This window comes from Anneissia japonica, unplaced genomic scaffold (genome assembly GCF_011630105.1).
Source record: "Anneissia japonica isolate Jap-2015-1 unplaced genomic scaffold, ASM1163010v1 scaffold287925_len434832_cov202, whole genome shotgun sequence".
Classification (NCBI taxonomy): domain Eukaryota; kingdom Metazoa; phylum Echinodermata; class Crinoidea; order Comatulida; family Comatulidae; genus Anneissia; species Anneissia japonica.
Window position 1 is genome coordinate 68,471 of NW_022701900.1, and position 25,041 is coordinate 93,511.

The following is a 25,041-nucleotide window of genomic DNA, read 5'->3' on the forward strand; positions in this document are numbered from 1 at the left end:
GTGTCATTCGGCAAATCTGAGCATCTTAAATGCTCTGGCCATTCATATCCAAAACTTCTCATTATTTGTACGCAGCCATCTTTAGCAGCCTCACACAACGATCTGCACGGAGTCTCGGCAATAGTATCAGAGCAAGGTGGGAAGAAGGACGCGCACACAAATGTTTGCAGTGCCTCGGAGCATTGTACTCCAATCAGAGGTTTGAAATGATCCACCTCTACTCCTGCAGTTTCTTGAGTTGTTTGACCAAACCTGTTTGGCATGGTAGTTTTATCGTATCCTAGATTTTGACATTCCATGTAACTAATTGTTTCACACGAGATATCTTTGAAAAAAATTAAAATATGTTAGGCCTAAACTACCTGCAACACGCAAAGGAAGTTCTCTAATGAACTACTACTTATAATATAAAATATGTAAAATAAATATGCTGTTTATATTGTGTGCTATTTTCTATTTTTATTGTATTAATTTTAATGGTTTTATAATGTAATTTCTATATATTGTACATAAATATTTTATATTGAATTTTATGAATCCCGTAATAGGCGTTTTACGCTGTTGGATGGAATAAAATAAAATAAAAATAAAAAATAAAATAAATAATATAATATAAGATAATAATAATAATAATAATAATAATAATAATAATAATAATAATAATAATAATAATAATAATATTTAGGCCTATAGTAATACTGTAATAATAATAATAATAATTAATAATAAATAATAATAATAATAATATTTAGGCCTATAATAATACTGTAATAATAATAATAATAATAATAATAATAATAATAATTAATAATAATAAATAATAATAATAATATTTTTAAGACTTGTAGAAAATATGTTTTCAGGTTATGTTTCTTTGTGTTATTTCCATAAGAATAAAAATAAGGTTGTTTACCGCTTGGAGCTGGTGTTGGCGGCATGGGAATATGTGGTACCAGTTCATCCATAACCGATGTACATTCTTTCGTTGGAAACGTACCACATCTCAATTCTGGCGGCCATTTAATTTTAAGACGTTTAAAAGAGAGTTTACAAGGCTTGAACGCACTGTTGCAAAGTTTTCGACAAGGATTAAAACGAATATCAACCCGAAGGTTATTAGCTAAGGTGCATCCTGGAAAATAAGCTGCGCAAACAAATTTTCCAAAGTCATCCGAACACTCGCCATCGGCTGCTATGAACTGGTGAAATGCAGCTACTGCTTCTGAAATGCTTCGGTGGTAGAAGTGGTTGGGGAAATACGTCCCAGTGAACCCTAACCGACGGCAATATTCGACCGGAACATCGACACATCTACTTTCGGTAGTATCTGTAAACGTAATGAGAAGTGTATTAAACAAATAACAGCCAATATGAATTTATACAGAAATCCATACATTGCATAATTTTCTGGTTAATATCTTAAAGTTTCATTAAGTAACGGAGTTCATACGCATGTTAATTGTTATCCCATACGAAAGCCAATGATAGGCCTATAAGAGCAGCAAATGGGTTGTGCAGTGGCGGAGCGAAGATTAAGTGCAGTCGATGATTACAAGAAGGTACGGTATAGCTGATGGAATATTAGGTTATATATATGAGGTGATCTTTATCTACTTGAGCGTAACATTCTTGCTCAAAAAGTTTTCAGAGTGATGGCGCCTGAGGTGGTCGTGTTCCTTCGTTCACCCCCGTAGATATGTCACCAATAATGGCACAGTACGGACGGTCCCGCATTTTAAAGTGAATTTGGATGAAACACGCATTTTGCGTGGTAACTATGAAATGGTCTTTCATAGTTACTTAAACAGGAAGTAATTTTTTTTCCAAATGTACCGTAACTTGTACAGGGTTACAAATTCAATACAGACACATACGGATGTACTCAGGCCAACATCACTGTTCAGCTGCTGTTATTCCCATCATTGCTCTATGTTCCCATGCACTCCTTTAGAGTTTCAATAATATCATACCAGCCGGTTCCTTTGTTATAGATTTTAAACCGGAAGGTTTTATCGCAATATTGAAAGCTGAAAACTACCATCTATTATTCCGTAACGTTCACAGGCATTTTTACTTGCCAACACCCAGATTTTGGGAGTGGTGAGGTGGGGGGTGGGGGGAGCAACTGAGGTAGGCCTATGGAAAGGTGGAATCAATATTCTTGTAAATTACAGGGGCGAACTTAGGGCCCTCCCCTCCCTTCTTTGGCTTCAGAAGTTATTTTCAGTCGTATGGAAAACTAAAAAAAATCGCGGGGGCATGCTCCCACACGTCACACCCCCAGGGTAGTATCAATCAGCCCCATTTTCGGTCCCACTTTCTGCACTAGTTTTGAACATCTCTGGATCCGCACCTGAATTATGCGTTGACATCGAGTGTATTCTTAATTTTTTAAGGGTCTTGTCTACTTTGCATGAAGTACTGTAGTTTCATGTTGAAATTAAAAATGTTTATTAGCATTCCCCACTCTCTAATCGCTTCCCCTCCGTAGCACCGACCTAAACGTTTTTCTCCTGGTGTATTGTTCAAACCAGGGACTTGTTATGATCCCAGCCATGGGAGGTATGAAATATTATATGATTATCTAGGCCTAGGCCTTTTATTTTATAATCTACTTACAATTTATGATCAGAATTAGCAGTGTTACATAACTTCTCTTACATTGAAGTTGATTAATCCTAGCTTAGATTTGGATAGGGTAGACGTATGCCAATCATGGTTTGTCGTTACGATAAGCTCAATTTCTAGTTGATAGATAGAGACAAACAAAGGAAACGATTTTAAGGCCCAATAAACAACTAATTAGTTTATCACCCTCGCCCACGTGTCTTCCATGGTATTGGGGAAAAATATTTTTCTGAAGAAAATGGTGTTTTTCCCCCATTTAAAAAAAATTAAATAGGTAGAAGATATTGTTTGTATTATCTTAATCATGTATTCTACTATCAATGAGCCAGCAAACAACCCAAGGGTAATAATTTGACTTTAGCAAAATAAAAATAAAGCCTTCCTTCCTCGTTACTTTTCCAGCCTGAAATGGGGATAAACTAATAATTTTTGTATAGGGCCCAGCTGGCAGCAGCGGAGGCTCCAGTAAAAAATGGCCCCTGAAAGAATGGCCCAGAAAAAATGGTCCCAGTAAAAATGGCCTAAAATGACAGGTAGGTAAAAGTTGCCCCAATGATAAAATTCAATAATAAAAATGATTTTTTTAAATCTTCAAATATTTAAATGCTGTAAAAAAACAAGAATTGAATCAATAAATAAAAAATTGGCCCCAATGATAAAATTCAATAATAAAATTGATTTTTTAATAATCTTTAAACTATTCAATGCTGTAAAATAGCAAAAATTTGAATCAATAAATCAACATATAAATCGTATGCATTTTTAAAAAAAATTAAATAACTTAAAAAAAAAAATAATCTACCCAAATAAGTTGCCACAGTTAATTTCAAATTTAAACATTTTAGAACTTATATATTTTTTGTATTTCAAATAATTTTATTTCCACTTATCAGAATTCATGACAATACAAATTATAAAATGTTTAAGTAATAATACACAACAATAAATGAAAAAGGGGATTTAAAACAAGCAAGAGCTTTAAGAATGAACCCCAAAAACAAAACATAGAGATATATTACATAAAAGCAAAACTAACAAACTTACATTTATATTTTACTATACTCCATAGATTAAAATTAAGTAATACATAGGCCTACCTGTTGTCATCAAGATTTTTGCTGATTTATAGATTCAATTCATGTTATTTTGCAGAATTTAAATAATTGGAAGATTTTTTTTAAAAATCATTTTTAACTGAATTTTACCATTGGGGGCCAATTATACCTAATTCTTTTGGGGCCATTTTTACTGGGGTCATTACACCCCGGAAATATGCCGACAGTGGTGTCCGATAACTTAAATCCAAGGGATTCAAAACAAAAGGACAACTGGGGGCTCGGTCAGGGCCCTGGAGTAAAGTCCTTTTGGGGAGTTTTTATTTAAAAGTGTCAGCTTCGATTCTAGTCTTAATTGAAGACTATTTTATCGTTGATATTTACCTATAGCCTACAGTACTTCTTATCGGTTCTACTACTTACATGTGACCATGAAATAAATAAGCAATTTGTTAAGTATAATTATTGATATACAAATTAGAGGCGGGTCGAAAAATGAGGTTGTGGGTGTTTAGCGTCACCCCCTCCTCCACAACCTCATTTTTCAACCCGCCTCTGATTTGTATATCAAATATTTAGCTAACATCTAATCTAGTGATTTTTTTAAATATATTTTTAGTCGCTTTAACATAAAGGAAGTGTTTATAAATATACGCCTATAAAAACATAACGGTTTACTTACGTAATAAACACACAGCAACAAATATAATGTAAAGGCTAGTTTTTGTCGCCATCACCTCGGAATCTAACGATTTGCAGCGGTTGAATATCCACAACTTGGAATCACTTATCAGCGCTAACCCAAGTTATCATAACCTTGATTGATACAATTATTATATCTCAACTGTTAGAACATATGCAACGCCAAAACCTTTTAAAGAAAAGTTCTTAGGTGTGTCTTTCTTTTGTAGTGTCACCTGTGACTTGTCTCTACTACTACTCGCGTGTTTAGACTTGCTCGGATGACGGAAGAAGTTAAAATGCCATTCAGTGCCAGGTACCTCCTTATCCTTGACATCCTCCCGCCAGGAGCATGAGCATAATTTAACCTCCTGAACCGGTGCTAATAGTTATTGTTCGAAAAGGACCTCACACATTTCATTTGTTTAGCTTTAAGTTGTTGTTTTTACTATTTGTTCATTAGTTTTAAGTTTGACTGCGCCACTTTCTTGTGTGCTGCCACTGATGTAAAAGTGTAATGTCAATAAATATTATTATTACATAGGGACACCATATGAAGCACACATCGTTGCCTATGTTTCGTCCTTCCCCTACACACCTTCCCCACCCAACACTCCTCCACATACACACACACACACGCACGCACCACCACCCCCCACACCCGCCACCCACACACAAATACATTCGTATCACCAGGTACCACACATAAATGATTACATACATAATATTTAATGTATATTAGACCATGGAGGAGTTAGCTTAATTAGACCGTACAACAGGCCTATTGGCATTTGCACGCTATCGCTAAGATTAATTATGCCTGAATTGAATACAGGTTTTCAAACCAACAATATCCTCAGCTCAAGTCTACAGGTTACGTAACGATACTAAGGATGTTTACGCCGGAAAGAAGAACGGAAACGCATTTCCATGAACACTTGAGGCAGTATATTGTATGACTTTTTTTTTTTAGAGTTGCGCCTTCCGGTGTCAACTATTGTCTATAGCCTAATAATTCTTTTAATGATATTTTAAGTGATATTTTATACTTTTGTGTTATATTGTACTTTTTATTTTTATCTTAGACTTATTGTCGGGACCTTAACATCTCATCGGGGAATCTCTGCGCCGCCAATGACAACAACACCCCTAATTATTTTCTGAGACCTTACTTCAAAATAAAACCAAATATTTCTTCATAAAAATCTCGTGTGCGCCGTGCAATATGATGCTCTATGAAAGTATTATAGATCACTATAATACCTCCATGGATGATCTAAGCCATCGTAATCACTTTTCAATATGTGTGAAAAATATAGTTTTTTTGTACTACAACCTTGATTTTGTCGTCAAATTTTGTGGTATTTAAGCGATTATTTAATATTATGGTATTGATTGACCGAGGAGAGGAAACCATTCGTGCAAGGTCAGTGTCACGAGGATATTCAAAAATGGCACATAAGTACCGCGTTACAATCTATTAGACAAAGGAAGAGGCTCGCCATAGACGATGCACAATCACTTGTCGAATCACAGCTTTATAAGAAACATTATAAGAACACAGAAGAAGGTTAATTCATTTTCTTCGAAATTAAAATTGCGGTCTCGGAATTAGAGGTCTGGTCTCGAATTGGGGGTGCACTGTACACATGTGTAATGCCTATACTGGCTCTGCTGGATAAAAGCCGGCCTCTTAAAGACTCCCGCATTAAAGTAGATTCATCAGTTCAGTTCAGTATTTTTATTTCGCCAATTAATAATGAAGATAATATTGAGACAATCAAGAATTATGGGAAGATAATGAATAAATGGGTGGTTTGAAATGAGCTACTCATACAAGAAACAAATTGGCCACCTTTTTACAACGAAAACAATGAAATTCAAGAAAAATAAATAAAATAAAAATTAAACAGGAGGGATAAGGTGACCCGGTCAAACATAATAAAGTTCCACCACCGCAGTTTCGCGCAGCGTTGTCACGGGCTAGCTTTACTGAAATACTTTTATTACTCTTGATTTACGTTTTGAGAGGAGAAAACGTCCGACCGATCACGCCATGTTTAAAAATCATAACACAAGTACCTTTTTGACCTTGATTATAGGCGTCTTTTCGCATCTGAATTAATGTGCACACATGCAGTTTAGAAAAACCATGACGTCACTTTATAGCCATAATGGTGATCAATGATCTCTTTAATGGTAAACTGATTTTAAACCAATAACAAGTAGGCTGTAATTAGGCCTACAATTATAATTAAAACCAAATTAGTCCTTAAAGGTGTTGATTTAACTATGCTGTACCATGATATAACCATATAACCTTGTGAGACTATATTTTAGATGTTATTTTTGCAACTTAGTAAGTTGGAACAGATCGTTCCTGTTAGACGATTGTTCGAAATAATAATAAATATATAACAAAGGTAAGTGGTATAGTGTTTTAACACAATAAGCCACTGATTTTCTCTGTGTGGAAAAAGTAGACAACGGTGAGACTGTGTATCGGTGTACTTTGGAGCGCCGACACTGAATGCATGTTTGAAACTTTTCAAACTTGCTATATTTGTACTTTTAAAAGCTGTAAAATTCAACTTATCAATAGCATTAGTAGGCCTAAATATATGAGACAATCAATTAATTTAAACATTAACTAAAAAAAAAATGGAAGAGTAAACAAATTAGGTTTTCATCAGAACAGTTTTTCCAGATTTATAGAAAAAGAAAAACAAACAATATTGATTGTTCTTTGCTGTCCAGTTCTCTGATGAGCCACGGAACAATATTTCAAACCTGAATGCGTTTAACGTACATCTTATTGTAGAACTCCATAGCTACAGACACAGCCATTTTCATTATTTCTGGAATTTCCTTTTCAGTAGATGTCGTTGCCAAAGACGGCTGAAAACCGCAACTATCGAACGCCTTCTGGTAAATACCTGTCTTTTCATTCAGCAGTGCCTTCGTTTCAGATAATCTGAAATTTTTTCCAACTCCGGGTTCCCAATGTAGAAGTGTGTCAGTGAATAATAAACCTACCTTGGTGCAAACATCTCTAATGATACCTTCTGGATTGGCAAGGAGATCATTTGCATCGATTATTATTGGAGTTTGGCCCAAGACAGTCTCAACATATTCTGTCAGATTATAGAGATCAGTAAAAGGACTACCAGCCAAGTAATCTTTAATTGAATGTTCGGCAACTTTCGACACATCCATAAACTGTTTGTTCAATCCCAAACTTTTACCCGCGATTTCTATTGGATTTCTTATGAGAAATATGTGAGTGAAGCCACGTGGTATATTGTCATAGTTTCCTGTAATCGCCACCGCAGAGTCTTTAACGCATAGAACGTCTTGATCAGGAAAATCAGCTTCCAACATGCGCTGCACATTCTCATAACTGTATTCCGTCTCCAGTCCATGAGGAAGGTCATCCACTTTAGTCATATGCTTTCTATCTGGTCCGTATAAGTAAGCTGTATGGAATGGCTCAAGGAACACTAGAGAGTTATCAATATTAGAAATTGCCTTACTGAAAACAGTCGACAGACTTCTCGCTGAAGTCCACAGCATAATTCTTACAGGTTTACGTGAAGGTGTCTTAGACATGGTTACAAACTCTTCTTGGTGTCTTGATATTCTTACACAGAATGTACCTGCGTTACAAAGACCTGTATTTATCTGATTGGTCTAGTCATGCTCTACAACAAACCCTGGTAGGTCTATTAATCTAGGTTAATCTTGTTAGTGTACGAAATATTAAATTACTGATATTCTTAATAATACAGTATTGATACCCATTTTGATTGATATTGTACTGGTAGGCAAACCAATGTATTATTCCAATGCAATGTTTGCTTGGAGTAGTTTGATGACATAACAATGTTGCATGACAGTGTGTGCGTTGCATGTTACTTGTGAAAGTGAAGATCATGGAGTGCTGCTTTATTATAGCTTCAAAAACATGAATTACTCTGATAACAAAAATAAAAAGAATTAGTCTTGTTTTAATCATCATCAATACCATCATCATCATCATCATCATAAATAATCATTATCATCTGCACGAGTTGAACTCATGAAAGTGAAGATCATGGAGGGGGAGCCAGTCCACCCTCCTCCTCCTAAATTTTCCAAAATATAAAAAATGAAAAAACCCCCCAAAAAACAATTCTACTCAAATTTGAGTGCAAGAGTAGCATTTCTGTCCATCTAGAGGTGCAATAATCATAATTTTTTTTCTCTCTGCTCCCTTTCATTTCAAGTTCTTGGATCGTTTTGAACAACAATATTCAAGAGGAAAGGGTTAAGCGGAACATCCATAGAAAAAAAAATCAATAAACTTAATAAAAGGATATTATATATCAAATTACACTGTTTATTACTTTAACAATGTAATGCTTTATTTCACTTATCAATTCATGAAACATTTTCACAAAACATAACTGTATTTAATACAATGTTTGTTTTATAAGTACAATTATTGAAAAACCTCACTAACCTTTTGAACTAGCTTAAATATTTCCATTTTCAATATAATCTAAAAGGCGACTAAAACACCGAACAATAGCATTTGTAGTTGTACAGACTTAATACAAGCATAATATATAATGATATTTGGAAGATGTTTGAAATAATTCTTATACACTGTTATATTTTTCTTATACTGATGAAAAAATGTGTAGCCATGGTAGTCTGCTATTGAACAACATATAAGGAATGACAGCAGCACTTTTAAGACTAACTTGTAAAATTTAATCTCTAATCTTCATCAGTCTCCTGATGAAGTCCACTGTGTGGACGAGAGCTAGAGAATAAATTTTAATCATAAAAGTGCAACTGTCATTTCTTTTATATTGTCTTATACCGTACTGCCAAAAACATTGGTACTGCCAATAAACACTGATTCAACAACATGTGTATTTTTATTAGACTTAAAAATAAATAAGATTTCAAAATATTTTTAGGATAAATAATAATAAGAGCAAGAATATTAAAATAATAACACAGTAATAAGATAACAATAACAATAATAATAATAATAATAAACTACACACATTATAACAATTAATAAATGGATTGACTGATGTTAATTGATTAAATGATGTTATGTTACACACAGATAATTAATGTGTGTTAACACCTAAGTGTTATATCTGCAATTCTTTCTTTGTAACATCAACACCATAATTACTATAATTAATAAACTATATTTTGCCATGATTTATATATTCATCATATGTAATTAACATTATATAGTTTTATTGTGCTTTTTGATTGAAGTACTTCTGAAATAAATATTAACGTATTATGTAGTATAAATTGATCCTTATATCATTTGGCTTTCATAAATTTCAAATTCTGAGAGTTTATTAAAAGCACTTCATGCCTGTCTGATGTCAATAAAGACTGATATTTAAATGAAATGATCAGCACAGTGCCGTTTGTTGGAATATTTATATAGCATTTTTACATTAATTAGCGGAATTGTAGCAAACTGATGCGTAAACCCTTTGTGTCCTTACCGATTTCAGTGCATAGGGTTACATTACAAATTTCACCTTTGAACTTTGGAAGATAACATGTTCCACTCAGCGGACATTTCTCAACAGGTTTTCCTCTGTTATTGGGAAGAATGAGAATGGCAATTATTTATTTATCCTCTAATGTTATAATAAATATATTAATAATAATAATAATAATAATAATAATAATAATAATAATAATAATAATAATGAAAACTTTTAAAGCGCCGGTATCTGTTTAAAGAAAACGCTCATGGCGCCCCTCCACAAGAAGTCAAAAATATGACCAACAAAAGAAACAATAAAGTTTAATATTATGAATATTATGAGATTTAAAATATCACACATGCAGTAAATTTCTAAGAAATCTGTCTTTATATTCAATTTTACAACCATTGTTATATAGTAACATAATACATTAAAGATGCGACACGTGACTAGGTTATATGATAATACCATCCTATCAGATGATATCCCATGAAGTAGTTGATACTGTAACTAAGAATGGATTTTTTTCAAAGTGAGGGTAGGAGTGTATCATAGTAAAGGCCAGGCCTGGTGTCTGAACCATTAAAATTATCTTTACAAAATGCATCCAAGAACAAATATTATCTGAACACTGCATAGTCCACTACCAGTAGGAGAAAGAAGCAAAAACAAAAGCTATTTTCTTTTTCTCTAAAAAAGCTACTTGGATGAAATATGCAATGTCTCTAACCACCAGACGCACGCTTTTTCCAGCCCTGTTCAAGGCTAAACATATTGGTGCATTTGGAGGAGAGAGAACACCTATCAAATATTAGGTTAGGCAAGACTTTTTTATACTTTGTTTCGCTAACCCTGTGGTCAGGCAGGCCTAAACTTTGCTAGCAACGGGCTAGGCCTTAAACCACATGCACTCCGGTATAGACTTGATATCAAAACTGCTGATTTAATTTGCATAATTTAAAAAAATCTGCATATAAATTCCTCCAATATTGCTCAATATTGACAATAATTGCGGCTTTGTCACAAGGAGGAACTCGAGCGAAGTGATGATCACAATTGCAACAAAAATTGAGGTCGGTATTTGAACTTGAGATCATTGCCGGTGTAATGCGAGCAACTCGGGAGTTGTAAATGGGAAATGCACCCGGGATCACTCCGGAATTAACACAGGTTTATTCTGCCTTAGCAGTGTAAAAGGGGTATATATCTTACCTGTAGATTGGTTGGTAACTGCTCCCACAGATGTCAAATGGATTGTGTTCATCATAGTTCAACTTGTGAGCATCTGTCAGATTCTTCTCACAGGCCTGTAGTATTTTTCTTGTCTACAAAAACCAAATCATAAATTTTTTCATTCTTAAAAAGTAAGAAGAAAATAATTATTATCAACCCTTTTTGAAAATAATAAAGGAACTTTTGTCTTTCAATTAATTTTCTTTTGTTGATATTTTCGTTAATTTATATTATGTTACTGTACCAAATCTGGAGACCATACCTTGACTAAATGAACTATCCAGAATAAAGAAAGATTTGTATTGTATTGCACTGTAAATGTTAATTTTAAAAATATGGTTTTGTATTCTTACCTGTTGGGCTACTTCTGGTTTTGGTCCTAACTCTAAAAGACGTCTAGCAAAAGAAGCTGCTGTTTTGAAGTTTTTCAATTTAAAGAAGAGATTAAGTGCAGTTCTTAATGTCAGGATTTGATGGACTGGTTGTAAGTTGCAATGACTGAAGTATGCTGCCATCTGATGTTGAGGATAAAAAGTATAAATTTTATCAATCTACCAATCAATAATAATAATTATTATTATTATGAAATTATTTCATTAAAATATAATAATTTTTTCATATTATTTAATGTATGCAACAAGTAAAACCTTACACACAAACTTGAAATGTGATCAAGTAATTTATAACCATTTACAACAGTATTTCAATAGACAAAAATTACTATTCATTGATTATGATTGGTCAAAAAAAAACTTCTTGGAAAATCGACCACTCACACATGCTGCAATCATAATTTATATTCACACAAACTTACTTCGCAATTCCTCTTCATGGCTTCTATTCCACCTCCCTTTGGCATCTCTTTTCTTTTCTTTTCCATTGATAAACCTAAGATGTATTCTTTGCATATTCCTATTAATTGCTGAGCCTAAAAGAAAAAGAACAATGTTCTCATTAGTTAAGTACATTAAAGATGACCATGGTAATACTAACTGTTTAACATACAGGTGGAGGTGATGTATCACATGACACATTATGCATGTGGTAAATTTAAAAGCAAAAATATTAGATGATTATTATTATTAGAATATAGGCACTGTGTCATACCCATTATATTAGTCAAAATACTAATTAATATGCATAAAATTACCAAGAAGCATAATTCATTAACATACATATGATATATTATGTATTTCTGAGCAGCCATCTCTTCTATGCCTGGTGTAAATGTAAACATCACAAGTTCTCCACTCTTTGATTGGCTGCAAAACACAGCACCTAATTTAAATCTAGACATGGCCGTACACTATTAAACAGCATTTGGGGAGCTTTCGATTGCATGATGCGGTAGAATCTAGAACCTAATTACGTCACTAATATTTCATCTGCGCATGCGGGAACGTTCTAGGACACAATTTGGTCAAATGTAATAAAAACATTGTATACATGACTACAATGTACAAATAATTATATATAACTTGTATACATTTGTGTACATACTTCTGTAATTTCCTGCTTTGTGTCAACAACCAGTAGAGGAACACTTAACAATATTGATCGGAATCGGTCAACGGCCTCTGCAAACTTTCCCTGCGTTGTGCATTGGTAGGCAAGCTGTAAACGCTGAACTAAATCATTCAATTTCAAACCAACAGCTGCCATCCCAGCTCTAGCACCAGCCTCACGCCTTCAATAAACAAAATTAGCTTATTAGGAAATGCTGCCCTCAATGTTTATTGGTAGTCTAGTTTAGAATGCTTGAGCATTAAAAACAAAATTACATAAGCCACCAACAGGAGTAAAAATTTTATTTTTGGAAAAATAAAGTGATTCAAAGATAAACTTGTGTGGCGTACTTACAATTTTTCCGCGGGTAAAATTTTTACAATTAATATTACTAAATAGGTTTATAGCAAGATACAGTAACAAAATAAGCATTCAAAACATTATACAAAGAGGGTGACTCCATATTCATAGAGAGTGACTCTTCAGCTACTAGTAAGCCCATAACCAACTGAATGAGATACAGATATTAATATATATCTTTATCTTTAATAAAAATCCTAAAATTGCCAGTATTTGAACTGCAAGGCAAGAATCTTAGCCACCAAGCAACAGCTTCACCCCTATTTATGGAAACATATTGTTACTATTTACTCACCAATTTCTATGTGGGTATCCAAAGAGGGGTGGAAGGCTGGGAAGACCCATGTAACAGGTTCTACTACGGGCAAATGTCTGAATAAACAGCGGCTTATATGGTGTGAAATCCACCACGCCCACTTGGTCATGTAGAAGCTGATGAGGAAAAGAAAATTAAACAAGTTTTATGATATTAACAAGCAGCTAAATTCAATAGCCACTGTTTGTTGGGCGTAAACTTGGGGTGGGGGATTGCAAGAGTGCCGACGCACCCCACCATGTTGGCAAATTAGTTCCACAAAGTGGGTTAAAATACTAAAAATAACCATTAAGTTTTCATTGGAATAGGTTTTAGTTCTCCATTCTCAATTTTCACACCCCCAGGCCAAAACAAGTCTATACCCAGGGTCTGCTTAGCATATTTATGCATTTTTTCAGCTTTAATTTAAAATTACAATTAGCAGATATTTTCCTTGTCAATCATATTCCTTTATTCTTTGCATAGATATTTGCATTGGCAGGCAGCCAAGAATTTTTGAAGAGAGTGATTCAAAAATGACTTCAACACTTAAAATAAAAAAAATAAAAAAAATAAAAAATTATTTTCTTAGAATTGATCACTTACCCTGGTGGCAGTTTCAAAGGACCCAGCCAAGACGTGATCGACTGGAAGTTGCGAGTTACTGGTCCAAACTTGTGTTTGATTCATTCCTTTGGTAGGAGCAGTAAAGAAACCTTCATCACCGCCTCCTGGCATGGGACCAACATCCTGGAGGAGGAAGCAAACATAAAATAAATTTATTTGATATTTTATTTGGAATAAATTTAGAAAATAAAATTAAACATTAGCCTTATTTAAGGTTTGAAGGCATTTTGAGCCTTTATACTTGTTTTCCATACTGAAGTATTTCCAACTGGGACACATGCCAACCACTTCACTTCTTTTTACTTCCTTATTACTTCCCTGAAATGCCAATCAATACATTAAAAATATTTATATTTAGTATAGAGCACTGTACAAGATAAACAATCCATGATCTAGATAAAATGATATTTTTAAAGACAATTTTTTTCATAACATGACCTATGCCAACTCATGGCAACTCCTTGTTACTTTTTATTGTATACTTGTAATGTCTGTTGTATATGCCCGAATAAATAATAATACAGTAACATCTCCCAATTACGAACCTTCCAATTACGAACTCTCGATTTTACGAATTCAATTTGTGACAATGACTTCATTAGACAGGATCATTTTTAACTACAAAACACTTAAAATTGCATTTAAAAGTCTTGAAAAATAATATAAAATGTTATATCAGCTAAGAAAGAAAACATTTAAACCAATAAAGTGACATAAAACTAAGTTTAAAGCAAGAAATACTGATCGTTTTCAGCTGAGATATATTACATTTGAGCTGTGCATGCTTGTTGAGGCAACTGTACAGTAAATTTCATTTCATTTATTTCGTCCAAAAAACATAAAAAATTGACAAACACAAGAAAACAGAGAGCACAGGAAACAACACTCAGTTGGCAGGACAGGATTGCCAAAAAGTGAACTAAATCACTGTCTAGTGACTCTCCGATGCCAATGAGAAGAGAAATCTCACTTTTTGTTCATTGGGGGTGCTATTGGCATGGATTTCGTGAAAAATAACACTCGTTTTTGGCCACTATTTGGTCACGCTTTCATTAGGAAATCACTTCAAATGAATACTTCACTCTGATCAAAGGTAATTTTGGCTTATGTATTATTTTATTACAGAAAACAGTAAAATCCAAGTCATTTTTCGTGACAAAATTTTGCTCCCAAGGCAAGGCTTAGGCATACCTAGCCTTGTACTTTGTAGCATAGGCCTAGACCTACCCTCACCACACTGAGATGCTATGAAAATTCTCTCTGAATTACGAATTTTCCCAATTACGAACTCTGTTCAGATGGAGGGGTACTTAATTGGGAGATGTTACTGTAAAAAAGATTCCTTACATAATAACATACCTATATTATAAAATAACACAAAATACCAGCTAACAAACTTAATGACCAAAATGACAACCATTATATAAACATAACAGAATGAAACATTGACTTACAAGATCTGGCGGCAAATCAACAGAATGAAATATTGACTTACAAGATCTGGAGGCAAATCGAGTTCATCATCATCAACATCCCATCCTCCACCTTGTTCATCCTCCTCGCCAACCATCAGTCCATCGTCACCGCCAAACTCGTCCACATCCAAATCAGCATCAGCACCCCAGCCATCTTCACCGCCATCGTCAGCAGCACCAAAATCAGCATCCATTGCAGTGGCAGCACCCCCCTTCTTCATAGAACTATCAAAGAAACCTTTGGTGACTGTCAGCAGAGGCCAGTTTTCCTCCGACTGCAACACCGGAAGGCATGGCTGAAGAAGCTCAGCATTAGGATCTACTTCAGGAATCTTTAAAGAATACATTAATAAAAGTAAATTATAGTAGACTTTAAGAACACTGATTTTGATTTGGATATTTCTGCCACATCTGTTTATATAAGTACCCTAATTTGCTCACTGTCACATTTATTTTTGATAAGCCTATATAATAATTATTCATGTTTTTCATTAATCTCGCTGATGAAAGCCACAGGAGTGGCAGAAATATCCGAATTGTTAATAAAGCAGTTTTCTTAAAGTCTACTATTCTGTTCGAATGAAATATATGTATATTTTTTAACAAGCTTTTAGTCTTATTATTATAAACAGAGAGAGAGAAGGCCAGGCATGGTTTCAAATTTTAAAAAAACTATTGGGTCACCTTAAGGTAATCTTTAACTTGACCCAAAAGAGAAAAATCCACTAAAACATACTGACCTTTTCAGTCTCTGGGTCAAATTCTTCCCTAAGCTCTTCTGCTTCCTCGTCTAGGCCATGTGTAGCAGCTGTCAGGTACGCAAGAGATTCTAAGCAAATGAGAACAAAAAAACAATCAATAAAAAAGTAAAATGTTAGAAAAAAACATAATAGTACACAACCATTTGATTGTAAAATACATATTTTTTTAATACTTTGTATCGCTATAACACATAATACTAACTTTGTCCACAGTTTTTCAAGATTTTGACTCTTTCACCAACATCTCCAAGATAGAGGGCGTTCTGGTACTGTCCACTTGTATCTTTCCTGATCTCAGCTTTTGAAATAAAAAACATTATCAATAAATAGAAGCAATATAGATAAAAATACATGGTTTTATCTCTTTACGATTATTGTTCATTTCATTTTTCATTTCATTTCAATATTTAAAAAAAAAATCAAATCTACATACGAGTAAGTTAAATAAGTATTGTTATTAATGATATTACTGTTGCTGTTGATATTGTTATAATTATTATAGTTGTTAATTCTTCATTTTACATAACTTTGGGACAACATAATAACAGTCCTAAATGGGAATTGGGTGTACATCAGAGGTCATATCAGATCAGATGCATCATATGGATGTTTAATAATAGTTTGGTTACAAATGTGTATCAGATTATAACAGATGATGCATATAATTTACCAATTTTCATCATCTTGCGAAGTTTCTCCATGTTGCCGGTGATGACGTAGAGGAATGAGAGCTTGTCAAAGTTCTTAGTTCGCTGGTAGGCCATCTCTACAACCTGATGGTTTCCTTGGAGCAGAGCAGCTTCTCCGAGCTTTTCCCAGCATGCTTTGTCATCAAGCGCTTTGGCTGAATCAAGGGCAACCTCGATATTGCCACATTCCAAGGCAAGTGCAAAGCGAGTTTTCTCATCTAGATTAAGACATGATATTGAGAGGGTTGTAAGATCAAATAGAATCTATGTCATTAACTATTATGTCGTCACCATCATTATCATGATTATTAAAAGTGCGATGAAGGTCTTACCTTTGACAAAGTGAAGAGCAACTTCTGGGTAACCCTTCTTTTGTAGATAAGCAATGATTGACTGTCCCACAAGCTTGGCGTTGCGTACCATGTGTAGAACCTCATCATATTTACGATGAATCAACGCCAATTTGAATTTAAACTCGGTTGGGTCGATGGTAAGTACCCGTGTACGACATTCACGATCAAGACAATACACACTCTGACCTTTGACACGTGTGATGTAAATGGGGACATCTAGTGTTCTGATGATACCATGGTCACTGGAAAAATGAAATATATTTGAAAAGTACAATTATCAGAAAACTAATTGGATAAGAACATATACATATAGAAGATAGATAAAAAAATAATTGTAATGATTGCTAATTAATCAGGCAATCGATCACTAATTCAGGGGTTCTTAACTGGCTTCCAGCAGGCCATTTCCGGCCAGCGAGTGCGTGTTATGCGGACCAGAGAGACCAAGCCAAAAATAATATATTTTCCGTAAGGCTTGGGTGTAGATTTCTAAGCTTAATAATCTTGCATTCTGTTTTGCTGAGTAGGCCTATATATTGCCCCACATTGTAGTGATTTAATTAATTAAATTGGAAGAACTATCATAGCAAACCGCAAAGAAAAGAAACACACAAACTTTCGCCCAAGGTTAACTTTCTTAGGTCAAGATGTCCTGTATAAAGTGTCTAGCAGTTTATTATTTAAAAAAAATGTTTAATTTCTCCTTCCCCCCCCCCCCCCCCCCCCCCCCCGTCTTATGCATGCGGCGCTCGGATAGCGCTACATGCCAGAGTACACCCCTTGCCCTGACCCTTAAAATTTATTCAATGATCAATGTTGGCCCCTATTGTGATATAGTTGAGAACCCCCGCACTAAAAGATAGTTGCTCAACTTACCCATTAGTGATGGCATACTTGATGTGGTTACTTGTAGTGTAGATGAAGACACCACTCTCATCCCAAGCCCCACTCTTCACTCGGATGTTCTCATGAATCGTGCAGAGACACTCCAACTTGCGGTTACAAATGGCAATGGCTGAGAGATCGCGAGAAAATGATTCATAACATTACACATTCTTAAACTTTTATTGACAAAAAACATATAAATCAAAAATAACAAAACAGGATGAGAATGTCTGTTCCCTAAGCTAATGAAATCATTATGATAATTCATGATTACAAGATAACATCAAACACAAGGAAGCTTACTTACTGTGTTTACTGAGCAGAGCAACATGGGTCATATCAGATGTCCAAACAGCGTATTTAGCCTTGGAGATCTTAACCGAGCCAAGGCTGCGTTTTTGTTGAACATCAAACAACGTGACTGCATCAGCATCTCTTAGCAACAACATCCCAGTTCCAGCATAGAAGATTTCATCACAGGCAGGAGTTTCAACTTTTTTTGTTACTTCATTTTTCAGGTTCTTGATGATAACCTATAAAAAATACATTTTGTAAATACATTGACAATCTTTACAGTACCCTTTGTTGGCAGTATCCTGTCTTTTATTTTATACTGTGAAGAGGTAATTGGTCACAATGTGATCTTTAGAATACTAGATTAACAATGTTAACAGAGAACATATTTTAGAATGCAAATATAAAACATTTCAAAGAAGATAAAACTTACAGCATGGGATCTATCAAGTACAGCAAATCTGTTCCTTGCAACCCACACAGCATTTATACCTGATGACCTTTTACCTTCTGGAGCTGTAACAAAAAACCAAACACAATAATACAGTAATAGGAAGCTTTCGATTTGCACGACGACAGGATGCTAGATTCACTCATGCATGAACATCATACAACGCGTCCTCCGCAAAATGTAGATTTGGCAAGACTTTTTATACCTTGTTTAGCGAACCCACCGACTGCAAATATTGATGATTTCAAATAAAAATAAAATTTTATTTTTGGCCTATTAGCACATCCCGCCACCATGAAAAATGGAAATTTCAGAAAAAAATAAAATTGTTTAATTTTTAATACGTCCTCCACTTGCCTTGAAATCTCCAAAGATAAGATATGTATATTTCTTCCTAATTATATAAATTTGATGCATTTAACCATCCCATTTTACATTTACCACTGAAATTTTATTTACATTTTCTCCTCCGTCTGGATGTTATTGGCAAAACTATTTGCTAAATTAGAAAACAAAAACTTTTTATAATTCTTAATCCCTCCTCCTCCAATGATCTTAAAAAAAATAAGTGCACTAAACAAGGAATGAAAAAAAGTCTTCTCTTTGGTTAAATTGCGTCCTAGAATTCATGCAATGAGAACTCAACGTTCTTACATGCGCAGATGACTTTACGTGACATCTTACCGTCATCGTGACACTGAAAGCTCCTTAATAATAGGACTTGTGCACTACTGCAGTAGATGTGTGTACTCTATAAATTTTGTTACTGTATTATTATTATGGTAATATTATTATATAAGATAAATTCAATACTGGTAGTTTTCAGTTAAACATTGAGAAAAATTATTAAAACCAAGAGCTGAGCGTTTGGCTAATTGGTATGGTTCCTGCCTCTTGCACGCCAGGGCCCGGGTTTGATACCCGGCTGTGCATCGAGTACTGAATTCGGGTCTTTTATAATAACAAAAACGCTCAGCTCCTCGAATAACCCTCTCAGGAGAGTTAGGCGAGTTAAGGACTAAGTATGTATCAGTCTGTATCCGTTTGATGTTGTAGAGTAAGTGGGGAAGTAGTCCCCGGGGACCCAGCCCCATTTTCCCAGGGTGTAGGCATACATATACAAGGACAAATAAAGAATTATTATTATTATTATATGTTTACTTTTTGTAAACATTTTTTTAAGGCACATTTGTACTGATGATGCTTAAAGTAACCAATGCTTTGTACCACAAAGGAGGCATACAACTTGGTTTTATTAAAAAGAACATCATATTCAGCTAAAAAAAAATAAATTTGGTAAAAAGACTAATGTCAATCAGGCCTCACACCGTAGGTTAATTCTAAATGAAATAACTGTAACTTTGAACCATAGTTACTTACCATCAGGGCTAGAAGCATCAACATTCTTTGGAACTTGATACAAGTCGTAGGTGCTGTTATCAACTTGAGGTGTTCGCTGGAACATAAATAATAGTATTATATACATGAATGATGATGATGATAATTATTTTTTATTCCTTATATTTAGGTGAAAGTTTATGTATATTTTTAATGACTAGTTTCATTGTTTCTTTATGTAATTATTTCTCTCTTTTTTCCTAAGTTGTTGCAACAAACTTCATCATTTTCTCTGCACCAATGACAACTAAATGTTCAGATTTTGTAGGCACTATACACAAAGTTAAAAATATTCACTCTACATCAGCCAATTCTTTGCTGAGGTTCTTAGAATTTCACCAGCTTTAGAAGCAGTGTGTGCCTGTCTTTAGAGGATGATTGAATGGACTATACTCACTGTAATCACAAGGATGGCATTCTCGGCTTGATTGTATGACATGCTAACAATTGTTCCCTTGCTTCCACCACGTAGTTGCATCATAGGAACATCCTTGGATGTCGTGGAATCAAAACGACGGAGATATCGTTCCTTGACGTAGTAGAGCAGGTTGCCTTGCACAGCGTAGGCTGGTCTTTCGCGCTCCAACTTGAACACTATCATACCGCTGTCATGTCCTTAAATTGTTTAAAATATTAAATAAGTAGTATATAAATGATATTAACATAAAGAAAGATTCATACACAACAAAGATGATACTAATAGATGATTATGATCACAATGTTTAAAGATAAAAAGGGTAAAAATACAGATAAAAATCATGGTATATGATAGGGGGAGATAACAAAATGATAGTGATGAGTAGATAAAAAGGAAATGTAGGAATGACAAACTATGTGCCAACCATTTATAATTTTCCAAAATGTAAAGGTATTTTAACAACACTAATCTAGAACAAAAATTCTCATACCAGCTGCAAATAAGTTGAGAGTAGGATGGGCATTGACGACCCAGAAGCGGTCATGTTCCCGTCGAAATGTGTTCAGACACGAGCGTTTTGACATGTCCCAAACACGAATACTCTTGTCCTCAGAGTTGGTGATGATCAATTCCTGTCTTGGATGGAAGAGTACACATGACACGTTGTTGTAGTGGCCTCGGCAGGTATCCACCTCCCAGGCCTTGGCATCTGACAAATGAAAGAATAATGATGTCCTAAAGTAGTGGTTTATGTTTTAAAAAAATAACAATAACAACAAGAATAGCAACAGTGGTAGCAGTTGCATCGACAACTACACCATATTTACATTATTTTCAATATCAATATAAACATCACAAACTAATGTAATTATGGAGATTTCATACAAAAAAAGGATATGGAACTTATAAAACAATAATGGAGTAGGGACATAAGGCATTTTCCTTTGAGTTGTAAGAAATATGACTGGAATACAAATATCATCAACAGCTCTACTACAAATTTCAATTACAAAATTAATTTAATTTCCGAAACTTCAAGAATACATACCATTCATTCTCCACAGCTTAACGTAACGGTCATCAGCTGCAGATACAATTAAAGGCATTGTGGGATGGAAACTGACCCAGTTAACACCTCTGTCATGACCCTAAGCATCAAAGAAAACACATTATGACATCATCAATTTTTACTTTCATGACATCATCAAAAATATCAACCACTGAAACATGGCTCAACATAAAGATAGGAAATTACATATTAGCCAGTTATAAATCAACATAGTAAGATCTTCAAGCCTCATATTTTATACCAACCTCTAAGACGTGCTTAACAGTAGCATCACTTGAGCCAAAAAGATCTGGGGTGATTGGGTTGCGTTGATGATCATCTAGGCCAGCAGGGCCTGGTGCAACATTTTTCTTTCTGAGGCCTAGAGAATAAATATATTTTAAATATTATGTCATTATCATAACAAATTTGTAATTGTTGGTGAAATAATTAATAATAAATATTATTTTTAATAAATCCAAAATGTTTTTAAGAGCAACATTAAAGTAAAGAAAGGTACTGTAATCAAAAGACAGTGTTTTATGTTTTACAAAAAAGAAACAAATTAGAAGCTAACATGTTCTTACCTGATATATCCCAGACACGCACAGTCTGATCTAAAGAAGCAGACACAACAAGATCCTCAGTTGGGTGAAAATTTGCACACATGACATAATGATTATGACCTGTCAAGACACTGGAAAAAAAGTAAATATTCATAGAAATCTAGTAATGATGCTAAACTGTGAACAGGCCTTATACTGAAGTGTCCACACTACTAAATTTAAGTGATGAATACAATTATAATATGCTCATATATGTGTATTGTGTATTATATGCTCACATATGGGTATGATATGACCATATATGGGTGTAACATGCCATAAATGGGTGTGATATGCCTATATATGGGTGTGATATGCCATATGGGTATATGTCCATATATGGGTGTGATATGCCATATGGGTGTGATATGCCATATATGGGTGTGATATGCCCATATATGGGTGTGATATGCCATATGTGTATATGTCCATTATGTGTGATATGTATATGTGTGATATGCCATATGGGTGTGATATGCCCACATATAGGTGTGATATGCCCATACATGGATGAAGTATGCCCATACAGGTGTGATATGATTATATACTCACCAGATACATCCTCTGGATTGCCAATTCCAGATCCTAATTGTTTGATCATCAGAAGCACTCAATATCCATGGATACTCCTGCATAATTAGAAGAGTTTATGATTAGAATAACTATGAATATGATCACAGATATTTTTATCAAATTTTCACTATTATCATTGCAAATATATTTTATAATATTATTGATAGTTGCTTCCTCTGCTTGTTCAGAGAAAGTTATTGCAAGAATGTTTTTGGTCTTATTAATCTGATTTGCCGTACTCCTTTTTTTGTATGAATTTTGAGGTTTTGCTAAACATTAATTTAAAAGCTGACAGTCAAAATGTAAGGCAAAATATCTAAGAATCTATCTAGGTTTCAAAAATGTTTGCAGAAAATGATTTGTATAAAAAGGTATTTTTGACTGATTATTATCTGTACTGTATCTAGTCCTAAATGACATTACATATACAGTTTCATATCTTGTTGGTCCTGTGTGACATTTTTTTTAGGACTAGGCCTAATGCTATTACGAATGTATTATAATAAATATGAATACATTGGCAATGAAAATGAATGCACAATAAATTAAGAATATGTACATGATGAAAAAAGGTAGTTCTAATGTAGTCCAGATGTCCAAGCAATGTAAACAGACATCTTTTCATCTTGTAGTTCCAAACTTTGATCTTGTAGTCATCTCCTCCTGAGACAAAGAGAGGTTGTTGGTTGTGAAAGCAGATGCCACGCACAGGGCCATCATGTTCATCAAACTTCTCCAAAAGCGTACACATACGGTAATCCCACAGCTGGATGACACCATTGTGCAGACTGGTTAGGATCCATGGACGGTTGGGATGGAAGGACAAGCCTACAGATTATAAAGACAAATACAATGTGTTATTAATAAATTATAAAAATACAATTTTGTTACTGTGCTCTTGTTCATGTCATTTTCGTGGTGTGTGTGCACTATTATGAAATCAAGACCAAGGCTAGGTTGGAAGTATTAGGCCTTGGCCTACTAGTACTACTACTATTAGCTAGGCCGCCCAGCCTACTAGACCTACTCACTCTACTGTACTAACTATATTATTTTAATAACTCAGCTTGATTTTCTTTGTTTTGATCCTTGAAACTGAATAATATAATATCGTGGGCCTACTAAACTTCCCATCCACTTCTAATCACTTTGTCATTTTTCCTAGGCGTAAGGTAAGGATCATGCATAAACCTAGGCTAACAAATTTCAGCGGTCATTTTCAACGAATGAGCACAGATGTATTTTTTCCCTAGTAGTAGTTAGTATTAGTACTACTTACTAACTAGGCCTAGGCCTACCCTTTGTTAATAAGCTTAAAATTACCTTTCACCCTTGCAGATTTAGTTTCAAATTTTGTGAGCATCTCCTCTTCTTCTATACGGAATCCAAATATTAATTAAAATATCAATATTGTTTTTTTTTATATGAGGAATTTTAAATGTAACTTTGCTGACCTCCAGCACTTTAAGAAACAGCAACCCTCCTTCTCCACGTCATTCATCCACGTGAAAAAAAATCAAGAGAGGGCGCTGCTTGCAGAAACGGAAACGTCAGCTTTATCAATTATTTTTAGCACAGACAGCAAGGCCGCCTGCTCTTCAAAACATACAAGAACCGACCAAAATACATGCGTGGAGGCTGTTTGCTCTCTCAAACAAAAGATTTTTATACATAACCTATTTTCGATGGACTTGATATAGTTACTGTATACTATGGTATGTAATACTTTGAATTTAGTATAGCGCATATTTGTGTATATGCATGGAATAATTTTAGTATGCGATTCGTTTTAATATGTCTAGTAGGGTCGGGGGACGGGGTCGATATTTTTTTACTCGCGTCTACATTTTACAGAGCTCTCGTTACTTTTTTATGGACATGCAGCGACGATGGAGGGAAACAAATGGTTGCGCAATTGAACAAATTGTAAATGTCATTTATTATATAGGCCTAGTGTTAAGCAAATTGTTTATTTTTAAAAACCATATATGTTATATTTATGTCTTATAGATAAGGTAGTGTATGTGTGTATTAGACAACTATTTTTTTTTCATTCATTTTGTGCAGACATGATAGCAACCTCCAGCATGTCAATCTATTCATTTCATTTTAATATCTGTCTGGTATGACACAACAGGGTGACCGTGGTATTGGCAGCAATGCAATGGCAGTGGGGAAACCACTTTCATACAG

General features: G+C 34.4%; 4 protein-coding genes across 5 annotated transcripts in view; 1 reads left to right on the top strand and 3 right to left on the bottom strand.

Moving 5' to 3' along the window:
* The window catches only part of LOC117103750, a 12,528-nt gene extending 7,808 nt beyond the window's left edge, over window positions 1-4,720 (bottom strand). Inside the window, exons 1-3 of the mRNA XM_033244359.1 lie at window positions 4,366-4,720; window positions 914-1,327; window positions 2-325 (exon numbers count right to left, since the gene is read on the bottom strand). Of these exons, the coding sequence (XP_033100250.1) occupies window positions 2-325; window positions 914-1,327; window positions 4,366-4,417 (790 nt within the window). The 5' untranslated portion in view covers window positions 4,418-4,720. The remainder of the gene's footprint in view (window position 1; window positions 326-913; window positions 1,328-4,365) is intronic.
* Window positions 4,721-6,526: 1,806 nt separating this feature from the next.
* LOC117103733 (branched-chain-amino-acid aminotransferase-like protein 2) lies at window positions 6,527-8,048 on the bottom strand. Its single transcript, XM_033244335.1, has one exon. It carries the CDS (start codon window positions 7,971-7,973, stop codon window positions 7,149-7,151), a length of 825 nt encoding a protein of 274 aa, XP_033100226.1. The 5' UTR covers window positions 7,974-8,048; the 3' UTR covers window positions 6,527-7,148.
* Window positions 8,049-9,830: 1,782 nt separating this feature from the next.
* On the bottom strand, window positions 9,831-24,348 carry LOC117103732 (coatomer subunit alpha-like). The gene is made up of 24 exons (XM_033244334.1): window positions 24,172-24,348; window positions 23,408-23,676; window positions 22,828-22,904; window positions 22,258-22,367; window positions 21,937-22,052; window positions 21,671-21,770; window positions 21,113-21,331; window positions 20,602-20,819; window positions 20,187-20,262; window positions 18,789-18,871; window positions 18,369-18,594; window positions 18,053-18,191; window positions 17,156-17,418; window positions 16,805-17,041; window positions 16,337-16,432; window positions 16,114-16,202; window positions 15,394-15,705; window positions 13,878-14,021; window positions 13,272-13,408; window positions 12,611-12,797; window positions 11,925-12,038; window positions 11,464-11,625; window positions 11,090-11,202; window positions 9,831-9,984 (listed from the first exon to the last, which is right to left on the bottom strand). The coding sequence occupies exons 1-24, from the start codon at window positions 24,209-24,211 to the stop codon at window positions 9,843-9,845; spliced, it is 3,669 nt and encodes a 1,222-aa protein (XP_033100225.1). The 5' UTR covers window positions 24,212-24,348; the 3' UTR covers window positions 9,831-9,842.
* A 67-nt stretch (window positions 24,349-24,415) lies between these two features.
* Window positions 24,416-25,041, top strand: part of LOC117103734 (ATP-binding cassette sub-family G member 1-like) — a 43,964-nt gene continuing 43,338 nt past the window's right edge. For both annotated transcript variants that reach the window (XM_033244336.1, XM_033244337.1), the window contains exon 1: window positions 24,416-24,563. The gene's annotated coding sequence lies outside the window, so the exon portion shown is untranslated. The remainder of the gene's footprint in view (window positions 24,564-25,041) is intronic.

What these genes read in the sequence shown, in the direction of transcription:
- LOC117103732 (XM_033244334.1), bottom strand. Translation starts at nt 24,211, where the DNA reads ATGCTCACAAAATTTGAAACTAAATCTGCAAGGGTGAAAG. An exon ending in CAATCCAGAGGATGTATCTG is followed by an intron (nt 22,368 to 22,827) that starts GTGAGTATATAA and finishes CTTTTTTTCCAG; the next exon opens with TGTCTTGACAGGTCATAATC. An exon ending in GGATACCCACATAGAAATTG is followed by an intron (nt 12,798 to 13,271) that starts GTGAGTAAATAG and finishes TGTTTATTGAAG; the next exon opens with GCGTGAGGCTGGTGCTAGAG.
- LOC117103733 (XM_033244335.1), bottom strand. Translation starts at nt 7,973, where the DNA reads ATGTCTAAGACACCTTCACGTAAACCTGTAAGAATTATGCTGTGGACT.